Raw genomic sequence first — 21,333 nt, forward strand, 5'->3', positions numbered from 1 at the left:
TTGATCGAGGGTTGAAACTGATAGAAGAGAATAATCATGAGTGGAGGTGAATCAGTTCTTGATTGCGTATGATACTGTATTAGTTGGAGACTTGGAGGAGAAGCTGGTCCAATTAGTGATTGAGTTTGGAAGGGTGTGTGAGAGAAGGAAGATGAGAATTAATATGGGTAAGAGTAAGTTTATGAGATGCACAAGAAGGGAGGGTGGTGCTAGATTGAATGTCATGTTAAATAGAGAGTTACTTAAGGAAGTAGATCATTTTAATTACTTAGCGTCTGTTGTTGCTGAAAATGGTGGAGTCGGAGCAGATGTACATGAGAGAGTGAATGAAGGATGTAAAGTGATGGGGGCCAGTGAAAGGAATGGCAAAGAATAGAAGGCTAAAATGAATGTAAAGAAAATTTGTATGAGAGAGTGATTGTAACAACTCTGTTCTATGGATCGTAGTGTGGTAGATGAAAGTAACAACTCTGATCTATGGATCGTACTGGTGACGGGTGAAAGTGACGAAGAGACAGAAATTGAAAGTGTTCAAGATGAAGTGTCTAAGGAGTATGACTGGTGTATCTCGATTAGAGTTAAGAATGCACTAGCGAGCATGAGAACAAGTGGAAGGAAGGAATTAGCAGCTAGAAGGGGTATGAATATGTTGAGGTGGTTTGGCCACGTAGAGAGAATGAAAATAGGCATCTGCTGAAGAAGGCGATGAATGCATGTGTTGATAGGAGAAGTACAAGAGGAAAGCAGTACTAACCAAACTCGGTTTAACTCCTCGTCAGGCAGGGAAGAACAAAGAGAATGAAAATCCCCTTATGTTATCATTTATGACGGCTACCCCAAAAATTGGTGGAAGTGCCATGGTAGATAGATAGATAGATATCTCTCAGTGACCAATCTACAAATTGATGTTGTATGTATTATATATAAGATATACATAATTTATGTGTATTATTATAATATAGATAATATATTCATATATATATATATATATATATATATATATATATATATATTAAATATATATATAATGCGTTTATATGTATAATTTCTTTATTGATTCAATAATTTCTTTTTCTTATAGTAATGATCATGTGTTAACCGTATATAAAATCTTTCAAAGTTATTATTATTATTATTATTGTTATTATTATTATTATTATTATTATTATTATTATTATTATTATTATTAAATGCTAAGCTAAAACCCTAGTTGGAAAAGCACGATGCTATGAGCCCAGGGGCCCCAACAGGGAAAATAGCCCAGTGAGGAAAGGAAATAAGGAAAAATAAAATATTTTAAGAATAGTAACAATAATAAAATAAATATTTCCTATTTAAATTATAAAAACTTCAACAAAACAAGAGAACGAGAAACCAGATAGAAAAGTGTGTTCGAGTGTACCCTCAAGCAAGAGAACTCTAACCCAAGGCAGTTTAAGACCATGGTACAGAGGTTATGGCACTACCCAAGACTAGAGAACAATGGTTTGATTTTGGAGTGTCCTTCTCCTAGAAGAGCTGCTTACCATAGCTAAAGAGTGTCTTGTACCCTTACCAAGAGGAAAGTAGCCACTGAACAATTATAGTGCAGTAGTTAACCCCTTGGGTGAAGAAGAATGGTTTGGTAACCATAGTGTTGTCAGGTGTATGAGGACAGAGGAGAATCTGTAAAGAATAGGCCAGACTATTCGGTGTCTGTGTAGGCAAAGGGAAAGAACCGTAACCAAAGAGAACGGTCCTATGTAGTACGGTGTGGCCAGTCAAAGAACCCCATAACTCTCTAGCGGTAGTATCCCAACGGGCGGCTGGTGCCCAGGCCAACCTACTACCTCCAAGTTACCTATAAAATACATTTATAAATTTCTAGATGCCAATCCCATATTAAAGAATTAGCCTTTGTTAAGGATATTAGATTTACATCAATATTTTCATCCATGTTTATACGTGAAAAAAATAACCAGACGTCCAGTCCAAGTACTAGGAATCAGGTCCAACAATTATTAGCTGGTGGGAAATGTGACGTCAATGGGGCATATGTTTTATATTAAACCGGTTCATGGAAAAAGAATAGGGTTTTGGAAGCGAGGCTTTGGCTCTGATGACGTCATCACTGTTTGGGAGTGCTGGACCAGTTTTTACTAGATCTTTGTCCAGTCAGGAAGATAGCCTTTGGTTACAGTTGATGCTCGTGAATAGTGTGTGCCTGTGTGGCACCGGCAATAGAGAGTGAGATGTCGTACACGTAATGCAAGGCCGAACAAGGGTTGAGAGTGCCTCAGATAAAACCGTAAAGATGTAAATGAATCCATTCTACCTATCAGTCGACTACTTCGTCAGGCAGCTAGTGTGAAAGGGACCGTAGTATCTTAAGGTGTTTTCATGTTGCAAAGTATTCACTCAATAATTAGATTCCTGTTAAATGCTGATATATAAAACAATGTAACTAATATATTTTGCTCTTTTTATCAAGATGAAGACCATAATACCTGTTAAATGCTGATATATAAAACAATGTAACTAATATATTTTGCTCTTTTTATCAAGATGAAGACCATATTAAAAAATAATAATTGGTGTAGAATTGCACTGCATTTGCAACAATATTATTACTTTTTACTAGCGGACCTACAACCCTATTTGGAAAAGTAGGATGCTACATGCCTAAGGGCTCGTACTGGGAAAAATAGCCCAATGAGGAAAGAAAATTAGGAAGTAAACTACAAAAGAAGTAATGAACAATTAAAACAATTTTTTAAAGAACAGTAACACCATTAAAACATCTCTCATATATAAACTATAAAAAGAAACTTATGTCAGCCATTTCAAAGTAAAAACATATGCTGCAAAATTTGAATTTTTGAAGTTCCACTGGTTTAACTACCAGATTAGGAAGATCATTCCAGAAATTTGTCCCTGCTGGAATACAGCATTTAGAATTCTGTGCTATTGAGCCTTATGATGGATAAGGCCTAACTATTAGAATAAACTGCATTCCTATTATTACGAAAAGGATGGTTCTGAATGTAAAGGACGACCAGAATTATGAAAATCTTGTGTACCATGCATAACGAACTAATTGAACGATGCTACCAGAGATTAAAATCTATATCAAGCAATAAGAAATTTCATAGGCTGTAAGTTCCTGTCCAACAAATTAAGATGAAATTCGGCAGCTGAAGACCAGACAGGAGAACAATACTTGAAACAATGTAGAATGCAAGAATTAAAACAATTCTTCAGAATAGATTGATCACCGAAAATCTTAAAAAACTTTCTCAATGAGCCATTTTTTGTGTAATTGAAGAAGACACAGACCCAGTGTGTTTCTCAAAAGTTAATTTGCTGTCGAAATATTATCAATACTGATATTCGGGTTTAAGGAGCCACTATCCTTGACCTACTTACGATCATACTTTGAGTTGTGGTAGGGTTCAACTTCATACCCCATAATTTGCACCATGCACCAATTTTAGCTAGAGCTCTGTTAAGGTATTCATCAACCCCAGAACTGTATTCAGGAGATGGAATTGTTGCAAAGAGAGTATCATCATCTGCATATGCAACGAGCTTTTTTTTTTAGGCCAAACTACATGTTATGTGTATGTAATATATAGTAATGAGCCAAGAATACTACCCTGAGGAACAACAAGTAGTACATTCCTATCTTCACTATGGTACCCCTCAACAACAACTCTATGTGACCAATTGCTTGAAAGTTCAATAATTATTATAAAAAACACCCACCCAATCCTAACGTTTTCAGTTTGAAAGCAAGGGCATCAGGATTACCATGGTCGAATGCAGTACTAAAATAAAGGCCAATCATATGAACCTCTTGACCACAATCAAGGGATTTCTGTATAGCATTGGAGATGCTACAGAGGGTATCCCATGCTCCAAGGCTTTTACGAAAGCTAAATATCAAATTAGAGAACACATGGTATGTTCAGTATACCTATTTAGATGTTATGACGAAAGACATTCTAAATTTTTGAATAATATGGGAATTACTGAAATTATGCAATAATCAGTTTGACTTTACCTACGTCAAACGCATTTAGATATTGGAGTAACATTACCAATTCTCCATGAAGTGCCCAAAGAACCCCTTTTCGCTTACTTGCGGAAAGTAACAAATAATTCAGAAGCAAAGAAATGTGCAGTCTTTATAAAAAACAAGGAAAAAATATCATTTTGGTCTACACCTCCCTGAACATTAAGGACCATCATGAGAGCTTTAATTTCACGAGATCAAAAAGCTAAATTAGTTGGTTTAGCCTCAGGAAAACAGGAATGAGGATGATCAAGTTTCTCATTACTCTGCTTACGTTTTTTACTGTGTGGTTAAAAATGTGGTTTTTAATAGAAATCATTCCCTTAATCTTGTATCATTTTTTTAGATAATTTAGTTTCTTTGGTGTTGGTTCTTTCAATTTTTCTACGTATATATTTTATAGTGTTTGTGAACAAAGGTGGCATCGAAAATATGATCAAGAAGTATCTGGTAAAGTACTAAAGGTTTTCATTTTTAGAAAGTTTTTCTTTAGAGGATTTTGTTATTTCACCTGAATAGAAGATCCACCAATAGATTCGTTTTACTTTTTACAACAGTTTTGAAACCAATATATTCAGTACATTAAGTAAAAAAAAGAACTTATATATAACTAAAGGGGATAAGAATAGTATATAAATGATGCAGCAATACTGATATAATTATAAAGTAATGATGGACGTTTCCAGATTTAATAAATGATGGACAAGTTATAAAGGAAACTATCCATCGAAAGGGTCTTAGATACGAAAGAAAAAACAATTAGAGAAAAATACAATACAAATATCACAATTTTGTCTTTGTGATGATATTTTTACTCTTTGTAATATTCAAGGACACTTGTAAAATAATAATAATTCATAATCAAGCAAAGAATCCAACAGTAATTATGCTTTAGAAAAAAGGTAGAAATATATTACTTCAATTAAAGGAAACATTCTGCCATCTATTCTGTAAGTATGATTGATTCATTGATTGATTATGAATTATCTGGCATCCTTACTGAAAGTATGATTAGGTAATTTTGTTTTTGATATATTCTCTACATAACATTAAAAAGTGAATTTCATGCCAGTGTTAACTTTGGTTTTATATGCAAACAATGTCCCCCAAAAAATGTTTCTTTTAAAAGAAAAACGTCATGTTATTAATAAGTCAGTAGTCAAGCAGGATCGGAATAGTAGGAAGGTTTGCTCATTTAAACTGAACTGATTCTTAATCAGAAATTAGAATCAGCAGAAACTGCAGTGAAGTAATGATTTATTGACTGTGTCATTGAAACATGCATTTGGAAACGGTTGAAGTTGTGCCGATGATATTTCCTGCAGTCGAACCTGGGCGTAGTTTAAGCCATAGATTCAGCTGTACCTGTAGTAGTAGCAGTGGTAGTTCCAGTAGTAGTAGCAGTGGTAGTTCCTGTAGTAGTAGCAGTGGTAGTATCTGTAGTTGTACCAGTGGTAGTAGCAGTGGTAGTTCCTGTAGTAGTAGCAGTGGTAGTTCCTGTAGTAGTACCAGTGGTAGTAGCTGTGGTAGTTCCTGTAGTAGTACCAGTGGTAGTTCCTGTAGTAGTACCAGTGGTAGTAGCAGTAGTAGTTCCTGTAGTAGTACCAGTGGTAGTAGCAGTTGTAGTTCCTGTAGTAGTAGCAGTGGTAGTTCCTGTAGTAGTTCCTGTAGTAGTAGCAGTGGTAGTTCCTGTAGTAGTACCAGTGGTAGTAGCAGTGGTAGTTCCTGTAGTTGTACCAGTGGTAGTAGCAGTGGTAGTTCCTGTAGTTGTACCAGTGGTAGTAGCAGTTGTAGTTCCTGTAGTTGTACCAGTGGTAGTAGCAGTGGTAGTTCCTGTAGTAGTAGCAGTGGTAGTTCCTGTAGTAGTACCAGTGGTAGTAGCAGTTGTAGTTCCTGTAGTTGTACCAGTGGTAGTAGCAGTGGTAGTTCCTGTAGTTGTACCAGTGGTAGTAGCAGTTGTAGTTGCTGTAGTTGTACCAGTGGTAGTAGCAGTGGTAGTTCCTGTAGTAGTACCAGTGGTAGTAGCAGTTGTAGTTCCTGTAGTAGTAGCAGTGGTAGTTCCTGTAGTTGTACCAGTGGTAGTAGCAGTGGTAGTTCCTGTAGTAGTACCAGTGGTAGTAGCAGTTGTAGTTCCTGTAGTAGTAGCAGTGGTAGTTCCTGTAGTTGTACCAGCGGTAGTTCCTGTAGTTGTAGCAGTGGTAGTTCCTGTAGTAGTACCAGTGGTAGTAGCAGTGGTAGTTCCTGTAGTTGTACCAGTGGTAGTAGCAGTGGTAGTTCCTGTAGTAGTAGCAGTGGTAGTTCCTGTAGTAGTACCAGTGGTAGTTCCTGTAGTTGTACCAGTGGTAGTAGCAGTGGTAGTTCCTGTAGTAGTACCAGTGGTAGTAGCAGTGGTAGTTCCTGTAGTCGTAGCAGTGGTAGTTCCTGTAGTTGTACCAGTGGTAGTCCCTGTAGTTGTACCAGTGGTAGTAGCTGTGGTAGTTCCTGTAGTAGTACCAGTGGTAGTACCAGTGGTAGTTCCTGTAGTTATACCAGTGGTAGTAGCAGTGGTAGTTCCCGTAGTAGTAGCAGTGGTAGTTCCTGTAGTAGTACCAGTTGTAGTTCCTGTAGTTGTACCAGTGGTAGTAGCTGTGGTAGTTCCTGTAGTAGTACCAGTGGTAGTACCAGTGGTAGTTCCTGTAGTTGTACCAGTGGTAGTAGCTGTGGTAGTTCCTGTAGTAGTACCAGTGGTAGTATCAGTGGTAGTTCCTGTAGTAGTACCAGTGGTAGTGCCAGTGGTAGTTCCTGTAGTTGTACCAGTGGTAGTAGCTGTGGTAGTTCCTGTAGTAGTACCAGTGGTAGTATCAGTGGTAGTTCCTGTAGTAGTACCAGTGGTAGTACCAGTGGTAGTTCCTGTAGTTGTACCAGTGGTAGTTCCTGTAGTAGTTCCTGTAGTAGTACCAGTGGTAGTTCCTGTAGTAGTTCCAGTGGTAGTAGCAGTGGTAGTTCCTGTAGTTGTACCAGTGGTAGTTCCTGTAGTAGTTCCTGTAGTAGTACCAGTGGTAGTTCCTGTAGTAATTCCAGTGGTAGTAGCAGTGGTAGTTCCTGTAGTAGTACCAGTGGTAGTACCAGTGGTAGTTCCTGTAGTTGTACCAGTGGTAGTTCCTGTAGTAGTTCCTGTAGTAGTACCAGTGGTAGTTTCTGTAGTAGTTCCAGTGGTAGTAGCAGTGGTAGTTCCTGTAGTTGTACCAGTGGTAGTAGCAGTGGTAGTTCCCATAGTAGTAGCAGTGGTAGTTCCTGTAGTAGTACCAGTGGTAGTTCCTGTAGTTGTACCAGTGGTAGTAGCTTTGGTAGTTCCTGTAGTAGTACCAGTGGTAGTAGCAGTGGTAGTTCCTGTAGTAGTACCAGTGGTAGTACCAGTGGTAGTTCCTGTAGTTGTACCAGTGGTAGTTCCTGTAGTAGTTCCTGTAGTAGTACCAGTGGTAGTTCCTGTAGTAGTAGCAGTGGTAGTTCCTGTAGTAGTACCAGTAGTAGTACCAGTGGTAGTTCCTGTAGTAGTACCAGTGGTAGTTCCTGTAGTAGTAGCAGTATTAGTATCTCTGGATGATCCTTGTAATTAAAATGCATATATTGAATAAATAAATGATAAAGCTACAATCATTTTCATGTTCTTTTGATTTTTTTTCTATTCATATTACTTTATGGTGGATTTTTCCTTCATTTTCAAGATATTAATTATTTCAAAGATATTCTTTTAGATGTGTAAGGTTATATCTAGAAATTTATGCCATACGTGTATGTTCTAACTCTCATTAAAAATGAATTTTTCCTTAATTTTCAAGGATATTGATTTTTTAACAAATAATTCTTAGATGGCGAAGGTTAAGCCTAGAAATGTATGTCCTAAGTGGATGTTCTAACTCTTATTAAAATTATTACAGTAATATAAAGTTTCTGTTTGCAATTTTGTGAGAAAACAAATATATATTTGTCATATCCCAAGTTTCGAAATAGTAACATATATGAACAAGGCTATAAACATTAATGTTTATCAGACTAAGAAAAAGTGAATATAATTGATTACAAGACATAAATCGTATTCAGTGTTGTTGAGGAATAAAACAGTTGATAAATCACATCAAAAATGGTATCTGGAGCAAATCCAGTAAGAGATAATCCAACTAAAATTGATGGAGAAATGAATCATTTACAAAAGATTGGATTAAAAATAGGGCAGATAAGTCAATTTGAAATACAATAAGAAACATTGTATTCAAGAGACATTCACCTCAAGCTTTGATGTATAATAATGTGGTCTGTGTTGCTCTGGTGTTTTTTAGCATTAGTGGTAGTAATGTACATGTTACAAGATTTAGTACATGCTAGAAGAGTTAGTACATGCTACAAGATTTAGTACATACTACAAGAGGCAGTACATGCTACAAGAGGTAGTTCGTGTGATGTTTGCAAGTTTCTATTTTTTTCCCTGATATTTTCATTGTTAGTCATCCTAGTTGTGACTGGGGTAATTTTTAGTAGTCGTTGAAGCATTGTTGACATAGTTCATACAATGTTACCAGAGGTAATGACTGGTTTTATCCAGCGTCGAATTTAATATAGTTCCATTGGTGTAACCTACCATAGTATTGGTAATTTTTTTATAATTGTTCCTATGCTAGTTCCAGTTCTTGTAATTGTGTAGTTCTTTTTGGATTTGATTGCCAAGGAGAATTGAAAACCAAATCTAGCTTTTATTCATGATTAAAAAAAAAAAAATTCAATATCAGGAAGGAAAAGGTAAAACATTTCTCATAAAATGATCAGTTCTAATAAAAAGTGTCCAAAATAATGATAAACTTTGCAGTAATTCCCAAACATCTAAGATATCTATGTGATTGCAAATGGAAAAAGGGAGAATATAACTTATGATTTCGGTCACAATGGCATATCTTACTTATTCATAAGTTCAAACTTTCAGCAAATGTTCTTATGTTGAACAGGCTGATATTAATCTTTTCATAGTTTAATATGACTTATATTTTGTTGTTAATATTTTTAAAGTATTTTATCAATTGTTAAATATATCTCATATGGTTTATTTTTTCCTTATTTCTTTTTGTTATTGGGATATTTTTCCCTGATGGAGCCCCTGGTCTTATGGCATCCTTCTTTTCCAGCTAAGGTTGTAGCTTATAGAGTAATAATAATAATTTGGTAAGTGGTATGTGTATTTCGTAGGGCTTAACCCCAACACTCATAAGGAATTTTGTATTTCAACTTTCTGAACTTCAGTGTGCAAAAATTTAAGAGTTTATACTTGGTAAAGTGTGTGTTAGGATAGGAAATGAAGTGAGTGAGTGGTTTCCAGCGAGAGTGGGGCTGAGACAGTGATGTGTGATGACGCTATGGTTGTTCATTTTTTTTGTTGATAGAGTTGTAAGAGAGATGAATGCTCGAGTGGTTGATCGAGGGTTGAAACTGATAGAAGAGAATAATCATGAGTGGAGGTGAATCAGTTCTTGATTGCGTATGATACTGTATTAGTTGGAGACTTGGAGGAGAAGCTGGTCCAATTAGTGATTGAGTTTGGAAGGGTGTGTGAGAGAAGGAAGATGAGAATTAATATGGGTAAGAGTAAGTTTATGAGATGCACAAGAAGGGAGGGTGGTGCTAGATTGAATGTCATGTTAAATAGAGAGTTACTTAAGGAAGTAGATCATTTTAATTACTTAGCGTCTGTTGTTGCTGAAAATGGTGGAGTCGGAGCAGATGTACATGAGAGAGTGAATGAAGGATGTAAAGTGATGGGGGCCAGTGGAAGGAATGGCAAAGAATAGAAGGCTAAAATGAATGTAAAGAAAATTTGTATGAGAGAGTGATTGTAACAACTCTGTTCTATGGATCGTAGTGTGGTAGATGAAAGTAACAACTCTGATCTATGGATCGTACTGGTGACGGGTGAAAGTGACGAAGAGACAGAAATTGAAAGTGTTCAAGATGAAGTGTCTAAGGAGTATGACTGGTGTATCTCGATTAGAGTTAAGAATGCACTAGCGAGCATGAGAACAAGTGCAAGGAAGGAATTAGCAGCTAGAAGGGGTATGAATATGTTGAGGTGGTTTGGCCACGTAGAGAGAATGAAAATAGGCATCTGCTGAAGAAGGCGATGAATGCATGTGTTGATAGGAGAAGTACAAGAGGAAAGCAGTACTAACCAAACTCGGTTTAACTCCTCGTCAGGCAGGGAAGAACAAAGAGAATGAAAATCCCCTTATGTTATCATTTATGACGGCTACCCCAAAAATTGGTGGAAGTGCCATGGTAGATAGATAGATAGATATCTCTCAGTGACCAATCTACAAATTGATGTTGTATGTATTATATATAAGATATACATAATTTATGTGTATTATTATAATATAGATAATATATTCATATATATATATATATATATATATATATATATATATATTAAATATATATAATGCGTTTATATGTATAATTTCTTTATTGATTCAATAATTTCTTTTTCTTATAGTAATGATCATGTGTTAACCGTATATAAAATCTTTCAAAGTTATTATTATTATTATTATTATTATTATTGTTATTATTATTATTATTATTATTATTATTATTATTATTATTATTATTATTAAATGCTAAGCTAAAACCCTAGTTGGAAAAGCACGATGCTATGAGCCCAGGGGCCCCAACAGGGAAAATAGCCCAGTGAGGAAAGGAAATAAGGAAAAATAAAATATTTTAAGAATAGTAACAATAATGAAATAAATATTTCCTATTTAAATTATAAAAACTTCAACAAAACAAGAGAACGAGAAACCAGATAGAAAAGTGTGTTCGAGTGTACCCTCAAGCAAGAGAACTCTAACCCAAGGCAGTGTAAGACCATGGTACAGAGGTTATGGCACTACCCAAGACTAGAGAACAATGGTTTGATTTTGGAGTGTCCTTCTCCTAGAAGAGCTGCTTACCATAGCTAAAGAGTGTCTTGTACCCTTACCAAGAGGAAAGTAGCCACTGAACAATTATAGTGCAGTAGTTAACCCCTTGGGTGAAGAAGAATGGTTTGGTAACCATAGTGTTGTCAGGTGTATGAGGACAGAGGAGAATCTGTAAAGAATAGGCCAGACTATTCGGTGTCTGTGTAGGCAAAGGGAAAGAACCGTAACCAAAGAGAACGGTCCTATGTAGTACGGTGTGGCCAGTCAAAGAACCCCATAACTCTCTAGCGGTAGTATCCCAACGGGCGGCTGGTGCCCAGGCCAACCTACTACCTCCAAGTTACCTATAAAATACATTTATAAATTTCTAGATGCCAATCCCATATTAAAGAATTAGCCTTTGTTAAGGATATTAGATTTACATCAATATTTTCATCCATGTTTATACGTGAAAAAAATAACCAGACGTCCAGTCCAAGTACTAGGAATCAGGTCCAACAATTATTAGCTGGTGGGAAATGTGACGTCAATGGGGCATATGTTTTATATTAAACCGGTTCATGGAAAAAGAATAGGGTTTTGGAAGCGAGGCTTTGGCTCTGATGACGTCATCACTGTTTGGGAGTGCTGGACCAGTTTTTACTAGATCTTTGTCCAGTCAGGAAGATAGCCTTTGGTTACAGTTGATGCTCGTGAATAGTGTGTGCCTGTGTGGCACCGGCAATAGAGAGTGAGATGTCGTACACGTAATGCAAGGCCGAACAAGGGTTGAGAGTGCCTCAGATAAAACCGTAAAGATGTAAATGAATCCATTCTACCTATCAGTCGACTACTTCGTCAGGCAGCTAGTGTGAAAGGGACCGTAGTATCTTAAGGTGTTTTCATGTTGCAAAGTATTCACTCAATAATTAGATTCCTGTTAAATGCTGATATATAAAACAATGTAACTAATATATTTTGCTCTTTTTATCAAGATGAAGACCATATTAAAAAATAATAATTGGTGTAGAATTGCACTGCATTTGCAACAATATTATTACTTTTTACTAGCGGACCTACAACCCTATTTGGAAAAGTAGGATGCTACATGCCTAAGGGCTCGTACTGGGAAAAATAGCCCAATGAGGAAAGAAAATTAGGAAGTAAACTACAAAAGAAGTAATGAACAATTAAAACAATTTTTTAAAGAACAGTAACACCATTAAAACATCTCTCATATATAAACTATAAAAAGAAACTTATGTCAGCCATTTCAAAGTAAAAACATATGCTGCAAAATTTGAATTTTTGAAGTTCCACTGGTTTAACTACCAGATTAGGAAGATCATTCCAGAAATTTGTCCCTGCTGGAATACAGCATTTAGAATTCTGTGCTATTGAGCCTTATGATGGATAAGGCCTAACTATTAGAATAAACTGCATTCCTATTATTACGAAAAGGATGGTTCTGAATGTAAAGGACGACCAGAATTATGAAAATCTTGTGTACCATGCATAACGAACTAATTGAACGATGCTACCAGAGATTAAAATCTATATCAAGCAATAAGAAATTTCATAGGCTGTAAGTTCCTGTCCAACAAATTAAGATGAAATTCGGCAGCTGAAGACCAGACAGGAGAACAATACTTGAAACAATGTAGAATGCAAGAATTAAAACAATTCTTCAGAATAGATTGATCACCGAAAATCTTAAAAAACTTTCTCAATGAGCCATTTTTTGTGTAATTGAAGAAGACACAGACCCAGTGTGTTTCTCAAAAGTTAATTTGCTGTCGAAATATTATCAATACTGATATTCGGGTTTAAGGAGCCACTATCCTTGACCTACTTACGATCATACTTTGAGTTGTGGTAGGGTTCAACTTCATACCCCATAATTTGCACCATGCACCAATTTTAGCTAGAGCTCTGTTAAGGTATTCATCAACCCCAGAACTGTATTCAGGAGATGGAATTGTTGCAAAGAGAGTATCATCATCTGCATATGCAACGAGCTTTTTTTTTTAGGCCAAACTACATGTTATGTGTATGTAATATATAGTAATGAGCCAAGAATACTACCCTGAGGAACAACAAGTAGTACATTCCTATCTTCACTATGGTACCCCTCAACAACAACTCTATGTGACCAATTGCTTGAAAGTTCAATAATTATTATAAAAAACACCCACCCAATCCTAACGTTTTCAGTTTGAAAGCAAGGGCATCAGGATTACCATGGTCGAATGCAGTACTAAAATAAAGGCCAATCATATGAACCTCTTGACCACAATCAAGGGATTTCTGTATAGCATTGGAGATGCTACAGAGGGTATCCCATGCTCCAAGGCTTTTACGAAAGCTAAATATCAAATTAGAGAACACATGGTATGTTCAGTATACCTATTTAGATGTTATGACGAAAGACATTCTAAATTTTTGAATAATATGGGAATTACTGAAATTATGCAATAATCAGTTTGACTTTACCTACGTCAAACGCATTTAGATATTGGAGTAACATTACCAATTCTCCATGAAGTGCCCAAAGAACCCCTTTTCGCTTACTTGCGGAAAGTAACAAATAATTCAGAAGCAAAGAAATGTGCAGTCTTTATAAAAAACAAGGAAAAAATATCATTTTGGTCTACACCTCCCTGAACATTAAGGACCATCATGAGAGCTTTAATTTCACGAGATCAAAAAGCTAAATTAGTTGGTTTAGCCTCAGGAAAACAGGAATGAGGATGATCAAGTTTCTCATTACTCTGCTTACGTTTTTTACTGTGTGGTTAAAAATGTGGTTTTTAATAGAAATCATTCCCTTAATCTTGTATCATTTTTTTAGATAATTTAGTTTCTTTGGTGTTGGTTCTTTCAATTTTTCTACGTATATATTTTATAGTGTTTGTGAACAAAGGTGGCATCGAAAATATGATCAAGAAGTATCTGGTAAAGTACTAAAGGTTTTCATTTTTAGAAAGTTTTTCTTTAGAGGATTTTGTTATTTCACCTGAATAGAAGATCCACCAATAGATTCGTTTTACTTTTTACAACAGTTTTGAAACCAATATATTCAGTACATTAAGTAAAAAAAAGAACTTATATATAACTAAAGGGGATAAGAATAGTATATAAATGATGCAGCAATACTGATATAATTATAAAGTAATGATGGACGTTTCCAGATTTAATAAATGATGGACAAGTTATAAAGGAAACTATCCATCGAAAGGGTCTTAGATACGAAAGAAAAAACAATTAGAGAAAAATACAATACAAATATCACAATTTTGTCTTTGTGATGATATTTTTACTCTTTGTAATATTCAAGGACACTTGTAAAATAATAATAATTCATAATCAAGCAAAGAATCCAACAGTAATTATGCTTTAGAAAAAAGGTAGAAATATATTACTTCAATTAAAGGAAACATTCTGCCATCTATTCTGTAAGTATGATTGATTCATTGATTGATTATGAATTATCTGGCATCCTTACTGAAAGTATGATTAGGTAATTTTGTTTTTGATATATTCTCTACATAACATTAAAAAGTGAATTTCATGCCAGTGTTAACTTTGGTTTTATATGCAAACAATGTCCCCCAAAAAATGTTTCTTTTAAAAGAAAAACGTCATGTTATTAATAAGTCAGTAGTCAAGCAGGATCGGAATAGTAGGAAGGTTTGCTCATTTAAACTGAACTGATTCTTAATCAGAAATTAGAATCAGCAGAAACTGCAGTGAAGTAATGATTTATTGACTGTGTCATTGAAACATGCATTTGGAAACGGTTGAAGTTGTGCCGATGATATTTCCTGCAGTCGAACCTGGGCGTAGTTTAAGCCATAGATTCAGCTGTACCTGTAGTAGTAGCAGTGGTAGTTCCAGTAGTAGTAGCAGTGGTAGTTCCTGTAGTAGTAGCAGTGGTAGTATCTGTAGTTGTACCAGTGGTAGTAGCAGTGGTAGTTCCTGTAGTAGTAGCAGTGGTAGTTCCTGTAGTAGTACCAGTGGTAGTAGCTGTGGTAGTTCCTGTAGTAGTACCAGTGGTAGTTCCTGTAGTAGTACCAGTGGTAGTAGCGGTAGTAGTTCCTGTAGTAGTACTAGTGGTAGTAGCAGTTGTAGTTCCTGTAGTAGTAGCAGTGGTAGTTCCTGTAGTAGTTCCTGTAGTAGTAGCAGTGGTAGTTCCTGTAGTAGTACCAGTGGTAGTAGCAGTGGTAGTTCCTGTAGTTGTACCAGTGGTAGTAGCAGTGGTAGTTCCTGTAGTTGTACCAGTGGTAGTAGCAGTTGTAGTTCCTGTAGTTGTACCAGTGGTAGTAGCAGTGGTAGTTCCTGTAGTAGTAGCAGTGGTAGTTCCTGTAGTAGTACCAGTGGTAGTAGCAGTTGTAGTTCCTGTAGTTGTACCAGTGGTAGTAGCAGTGGTAGTTCCTGTAGTTGTACCAGTGGTAGTAGCAGTTGTAGTTGCTGTAGTTGTACCAGTGGTAGTAGCAGTGGTAGTTCCTGTAGTAGTACCAGTGGTAGTAGCAGTTGTAGTTCCTGTAGTAGTAGCAGTGGTAGTTCCTGTAGTTGTACCAGTGGTAGTAGCAGTGGTAGTTCCTGTAGTAGTACCAGTGGTAGTAGCAGTTGTAGTTCCTGTAGTAGTAGCAGTGGTAGTTCCTGTAGTTGTACCAGTGGTAGTTCCTGTAGTTGTAGCAGTGGTAGTTCCTGTAGTAGTACCAGTGGTAGTAGCAGTGGTAGTTCCTGTAGTTGTACCAGTGGTAGTAGCAGTGGTAGTTCCTGTAGTAGTAGCAGTGGTAGTTCCTGTAGTAGTACCAGTGGTAGTTCCTGTAGTTGTACCAGTGGTAGTAGCAGTGGTAGTTCCTGTAGTAGTACCAGTGGTAGTAGCAGTGGTAGTTCCTGTAGTCGTAGCAGTGGTAGTTCCTGTAGTTGTACCAGTGGTAGTCCCTGTAGTTGTACCAGTGGTAGTAGCTGTGGTAGTTCCTGTAGTAGTACCAGTGGTAGTACCAGTGGTAGTTCCTGTAGTTGTACCAGTGGTAGTAGCAGTGGTAGTTCCCGTAGTAGTAGCAGTGGTAGTTCCTGTAGTAGTACCAGTTGTAGTTCCTGTAGTTGTACCAGTGGTAGTAGCTGTGGTAGTTCCTGTAGTAGTACCAGTGGTAGTACCAGTGGTAGTTCCTGTAGTTGTACCAGTGGTAGTAGCTGTGGTAGTTCCTGTAGTAGTACCAGTGGTAGTATCAGTGGTAGTTCCTGTAGTAGTACCAGTGGTAGTACCAGTGGTAGTTCCTGTAGTTGTACCAGTGGTAGTAGCTGTGGTAGTTCCTGTAGTAGTACCAGTGGTAGTATCAGTGGTAGTTCCTGTAGTTGTACCAGTGGTAGTACCAGTGGTAGTTCCTGTAGTTGTACCAGTGGTAGTTCCTGTAGTAGTACCAGTGGTAGTATCAGTGGTAGTTCCTGTAGTAGTACCAGTGGTAGTTCCTGTAGTAGTTCCTGTAGTAGTACCAGTGGTAGTTCCTGTAGTAGTTCCAGTGGTAGTAGCAGTGGTAGTTCCTGTAGTTGTACCAGTGGTAGTTCCTGTAGTAGTTCCTGTAGTAGTACCAGTGGTAGTTCCTGTAGTAGTTCCAGTGGTAGTAGCAGTGGTAGTTCCTGTAGTAGTACCAGTGCTAGTACCAGTGGTAGTTCCTGTAGTTGTACCAGTGGTAGTTCCTGTAGTAGTTCCTGTAGTAGTACCAGTGGTAGTTTCTGTAGTAGTTCCAGTGGTAGTAGCAGTGGTAGTTCCTGTAGTTGTACCAGTGGTAGTAGCAGTGGTAGTTCCCGTAGTAGTAGCAGTGGTAGTTCCTGTAGTAGTACCAGTGGTAGTTCCTGTAGTTGTACCAGTGGTAGTAGCTGTGGTAGTTCCTGTAGTAGTACCAGTGGTAGTAGCAGTGGTAGTTCCTGTAGTAGTACCAGTGGTAGTACCAGTGGTATTTCCTGTAGTTGTACCAGTGGTAGTTCCTGTAGTAGTTCCTGTAGTAGTACCAGTGGTAGTTCCTGTAGTAGTAGCAGTGGTAGTTCCTGTAGTAGTACCAGTAGTAGTACCAGTGGTAGTTCCTGTAGTAGTTCCTGTAGTAGTACCAGTGGTAGTTCCTGTAGTAGTAGCAGTATTAGTATCTCTGGATGATCCTTGTAATTAAAATGCATATATTGAATAAATAAATGATAAAGCTACAATAATTTTCATGTTCTTTTGATTTTTTTTCTATTCATATTACTTTATGGTGGATTTTTCCTTCATTTTCAAGATATTAATTATTTCAAAGATATTCTTTTAGATGTGTAAGGTTATATCTAGAAATTTATGCCATACGTGTATGTTCTAACTCTCATTAAAAATGAATTTTTCCTTAATTTTCAAGGATATTGATTTTTTAACAAATAATTCTTAGATGGCGAAGGTTAAGCCTAGAAATGTATGTCCTAAGTGGATGTTCTAACTCTTATTAAAATTATTACAGTAATATAAAGTTTCTGTTTGCAATTTTGTGAGAAAACAAATATATATTTGTCATATCCCAAGTTTCGAAATAGTAACATATATGAACAAGGCTATAAACATTAATGTTTATCAGACTAAGAAATAGTGAATATAATTGATTACAAGACATAAATCGTATTCAGTGTTGTTGAGGAATAAAACAGTTGATAAATCACATCAAAAATGGTATCTGGAGCAAATCCAGTAAGAGATAATCCAACTAAAATTGATGGAGAAATGAATCATTTACAAAAGATTGGATTAAAAATAGGGCAGATAAGTCAATTTGAAATACAATAAGAAACATTGTATTCAAGAGACATTCACCTCAAGCTTTGATGTATAATAATGTGGTCTGTGTTGCTCTGGTGTTTTTTAGCATTAGTGGTAGTAATGTACATGTTACAAGATTTAGTACATGCTACAAGATTTAGTACATACTACAAGAGGCAGTACATGCTACAAGAGGTAGTTCGTGTGATGTTTGCAAGTTTCTATTTTTTTCCCTGATATTTTCAGTGTTAGTCATCCTAGTTGTGACTGGGGTAATTTTTAGTAGTCGTTGAAGCATTGTTGACATAGTTCATACAATGTTACCAGAGGTAATGACTGGTTTTATCCAGCGTCGAATTTAATATAGTTCCATTGGTGTAGCCTACCATAGTATTGGTAATTTTTTTATAATTGTTCCTATGCTAGTTCCAGTTCTTGTAATTGTGTAGTTCTTTTTGGATTTGATTGCCAAGGAGAATTGAAAACCAAATCTAGCTTTTATTCATGATTTAAAAAAAAAAAAAATTCAATATCAGGAAGGAAAAGGTAAAACATTTCTCATAAAATGATCAGTTCTAATAAAAAGTGTCCAAAATAATGATAAACTTTGCAGTAATTCCCAAACATCTAAGATATCTATGTGATTGCAAATGGAAAAAGGGAGAATATAACTTATGATTTCGGTCACAATGGCATATCTTACTTATTCATAAGTTCAAACTTACAGCAAATGTTCTTATGTTGAACAGGCTGATATTAATCTTTTCATAGTTTAATATGACTTTTATATTTTGTTGTTGATATTTTTAAAGTATTTTATCAATTGTTAAATATATCTCATATGGTTTATTTTTTCCTTATTTCTTTTTGTTATTGGGATATTTTTCCCTGATGGAGCCCCTGGTCTTATGGCATCCTTCTTTTCCAGCTAAGGTTGTAGCTTATAGAGTAATAATAATAATTTGGTAAGTGGTATGTGTATTTTGTAGGGCGTAACCCCAACATCCATAAGTAATTTTGTATTTCAACTTTATGAACTTCAGTGTGCAAAAATTGAAAAGTTTATACACAGTAAAGTGTGTGTTAGGATAGGAAATGAAGTGAGTGAGTGGTTTCCAGTGAGAGTGGGGCTGAGACAGGGATGTGTGATGACGCCATGGTTGTTCAATTTTTTTGTTGATAGAGCTGTAAGAGAGATGAATGCCGTATTGGTTGGAGACTTGGAGGAGAAGCTGGTCCAATTAGTGATTGAGTTTGGAAGGGTGTGTGAGAGAAGGGAGATGAGAGTTAATGTGGGTAAGAGTAACTTTATGATATGCACGAGGAGGAAGTTGGTGCTAGATTGAATATCATGTTAAATGGAGAGTTACTGAGGAAGTAGATCCGTTTAAGTACTTAACGTCTGTTGTTGTTGCAGATGGTGAAGTGGAAGCAGATGTACATGAGAGAGTGAATGAAGGATGTAAAATGCTGGGGGCCAGTGAAAGGAATTGCAAAGAATAGAAGGCTAAAATGAATGTAAAGAGGCTAAAGATTATGCGAGAAATATTAATGAATGGTGAGTGATTGTGACACAGTTGCAATAGGTCCTGCTGCTTCCACTTGGTGACCACTGACGTAACTGCAGTAGGGGATCCAGCATTTAAAGCTTCAATTGTCTTAGATAACTGGGGAGGGTGGCCTGTGGCCCGGTAGCAGTACCAACGAAACTCGGTTGAACTCCTCGTCAGGCAGGGAAGAACGGAGAGAAGAAAAATCCCCTTTTGTTATCAATTATGTCGGCTACCTCAAAAAATGGTAGAAGTGTCATGGTAGATAGATAGATAGATATCTCACAGTGACCAATCTACAAAATGCTGTTGTATGTATTATATATAAAAAATATATAATTTATGTGTATTATTAATTAAGATATAGATAATATATTCATATATATATATATATATATATATATAGATAGATAGATAGATAGATAGATAGATAGATATAGATATATATATATATAATGTGTTTATATGTATCATTTCTTTATTGATTTTATACTTTCTTACCTTTATAGTAATGATCATGTGTTAACCCTATTTAAAATTTTTCAAAGTTACCTACCTGTAAAGTACATTTATAAATTTCTAGATGCTAATCCCATATTAAAGAATTAGCCTCTATTAAGGATTTTAGATTTACATCAATATCTTCATCCATGTTTATACGTGAAAAAAATAACCAGACGTCCAGTCCAAGTACTAGGAATCAGGTCCAACAATTATTAGCTGGTGGGAAATGTGACGTCAATGGGGCATATGTTTTATATTAAACCGGTTCATGGAAAAAGAATAGGGTTTTGGAAGCCAGGCTTGAGCTCTGATGACGTCATCTCTGTTTGTGAGTGCTGAACCAGTTTTTACTAGATCTTGGTCCAATCATGAAGATAGCCATCGGTTACTGTAGATGCTCGTAAATATTGTGTGCTTTTGTGGCACCGGCAATAGAGAGTGGGATGTCGTACACGTAATGCAAGGCCGAACAAGGGTCGAGAGTGCCTCAGATAAAACCGTAAAGATGTAAATGAATCCATTCTACCTATCAGTCGACTACTTCGTCAGGCAGCTAGTGTGAAAGGGACCGTAGTATCTTAAGGTGTTTTCATGTTGCAAAGTATTCACTCAATAATTAGATTCCTGTTAAATACTTATATATAAAACAATGTAACTAATATATTTTGCTCTTTTTATCAAGATGAAGACCATATTAAAAAATATAATAATGGGTGTAGAATAGCACCGCATTTGCTACAATATTATTACTTATCACTAGCGGACCTACAACCCTTTTTGGAAAAGTAGGATGCTACATGCCTAAGGGCTCGTACTGGGAAAAATAGCCCAACGAGGAAAGAAAATTAGGAAATAAACTACAAAAGAAGTAATGAACAATTACAACAATTTTTTAAGAACAGTAACACCATTAAAATATCTTTCATATATAAACTATAAAGAGAGACTTATGTGAGCCTGTTCATCATAAAAATATTTGCTGATAATCTGAACTGTTGAAGTTCCACTGGTTTAGCTACCAGATTAGGAAGATCATTCCAGAAATTTGTCCTTGCTAGAATAAAATATTTAGATTACTGCGCAATATTAAGGCTTATGATGGATAAGGCCTAACTATTAGAATAAACTGCATTCCTAGTATTACGAAAAGGATGGTTCTGAATGTAAAGGACGACCAGAATTATGAAAATCTTGTGTACCATGCATAACAAACTAATTGAATGATGCTACCAGATATTAAAATCTATATCAAGCAATAAGAAATTTCATAGGCTGTATGTTCCTGTCCAACAAATTAAGATGAAATTCGGCAGCTGAAGACCAGACAGGAGAACAATACTTGAAACACTGCAGAATGATAGAATTAAAACACTTCTTCAGAATAGATTGAACACCGAAAATCTTAAAATACTTTGTCTAGAAGCCATTTTTTGTGCAATTGAAGAAGACGCAGACCTAATGTGTTTCTCGAAGGTTAATTTGCTGTTGAGAATCACATCTAAAATTTTAGGACGCATT

General features: G+C 36.2%; 1 protein-coding gene across 1 annotated transcript in view; it reads right to left on the minus strand.

The window, feature by feature from the left end:
- LOC137633096 (putative per-hexamer repeat protein 5) overlaps positions 1-21,333 on the minus strand; it is a 66,485-nt gene that overhangs the window by 30,422 nt on the left and 14,730 nt on the right. Inside the window, exons 8-13 of the mRNA XM_068365257.1 lie at positions 17,053-17,136; positions 16,645-16,752; positions 14,845-14,916; positions 7,556-7,639; positions 7,160-7,267; positions 5,420-5,491 (exon numbers count right to left, since the gene is read on the minus strand). Of these exons, the coding sequence (XP_068221358.1) occupies positions 5,420-5,491; positions 7,160-7,267; positions 7,556-7,639; positions 14,845-14,916; positions 16,645-16,752; positions 17,053-17,136 (528 nt within the window). The remainder of the gene's footprint in view (positions 1-5,419; positions 5,492-7,159; positions 7,268-7,555; positions 7,640-14,844; positions 14,917-16,644; positions 16,753-17,052; positions 17,137-21,333) is intronic.

The sequence above is a fragment of the Palaemon carinicauda genome, chromosome 42 (genome assembly GCF_036898095.1).
Source record: "Palaemon carinicauda isolate YSFRI2023 chromosome 42, ASM3689809v2, whole genome shotgun sequence".
Classification (NCBI taxonomy): Eukaryota; Metazoa; Arthropoda; class Malacostraca; order Decapoda; family Palaemonidae; genus Palaemon; species Palaemon carinicauda.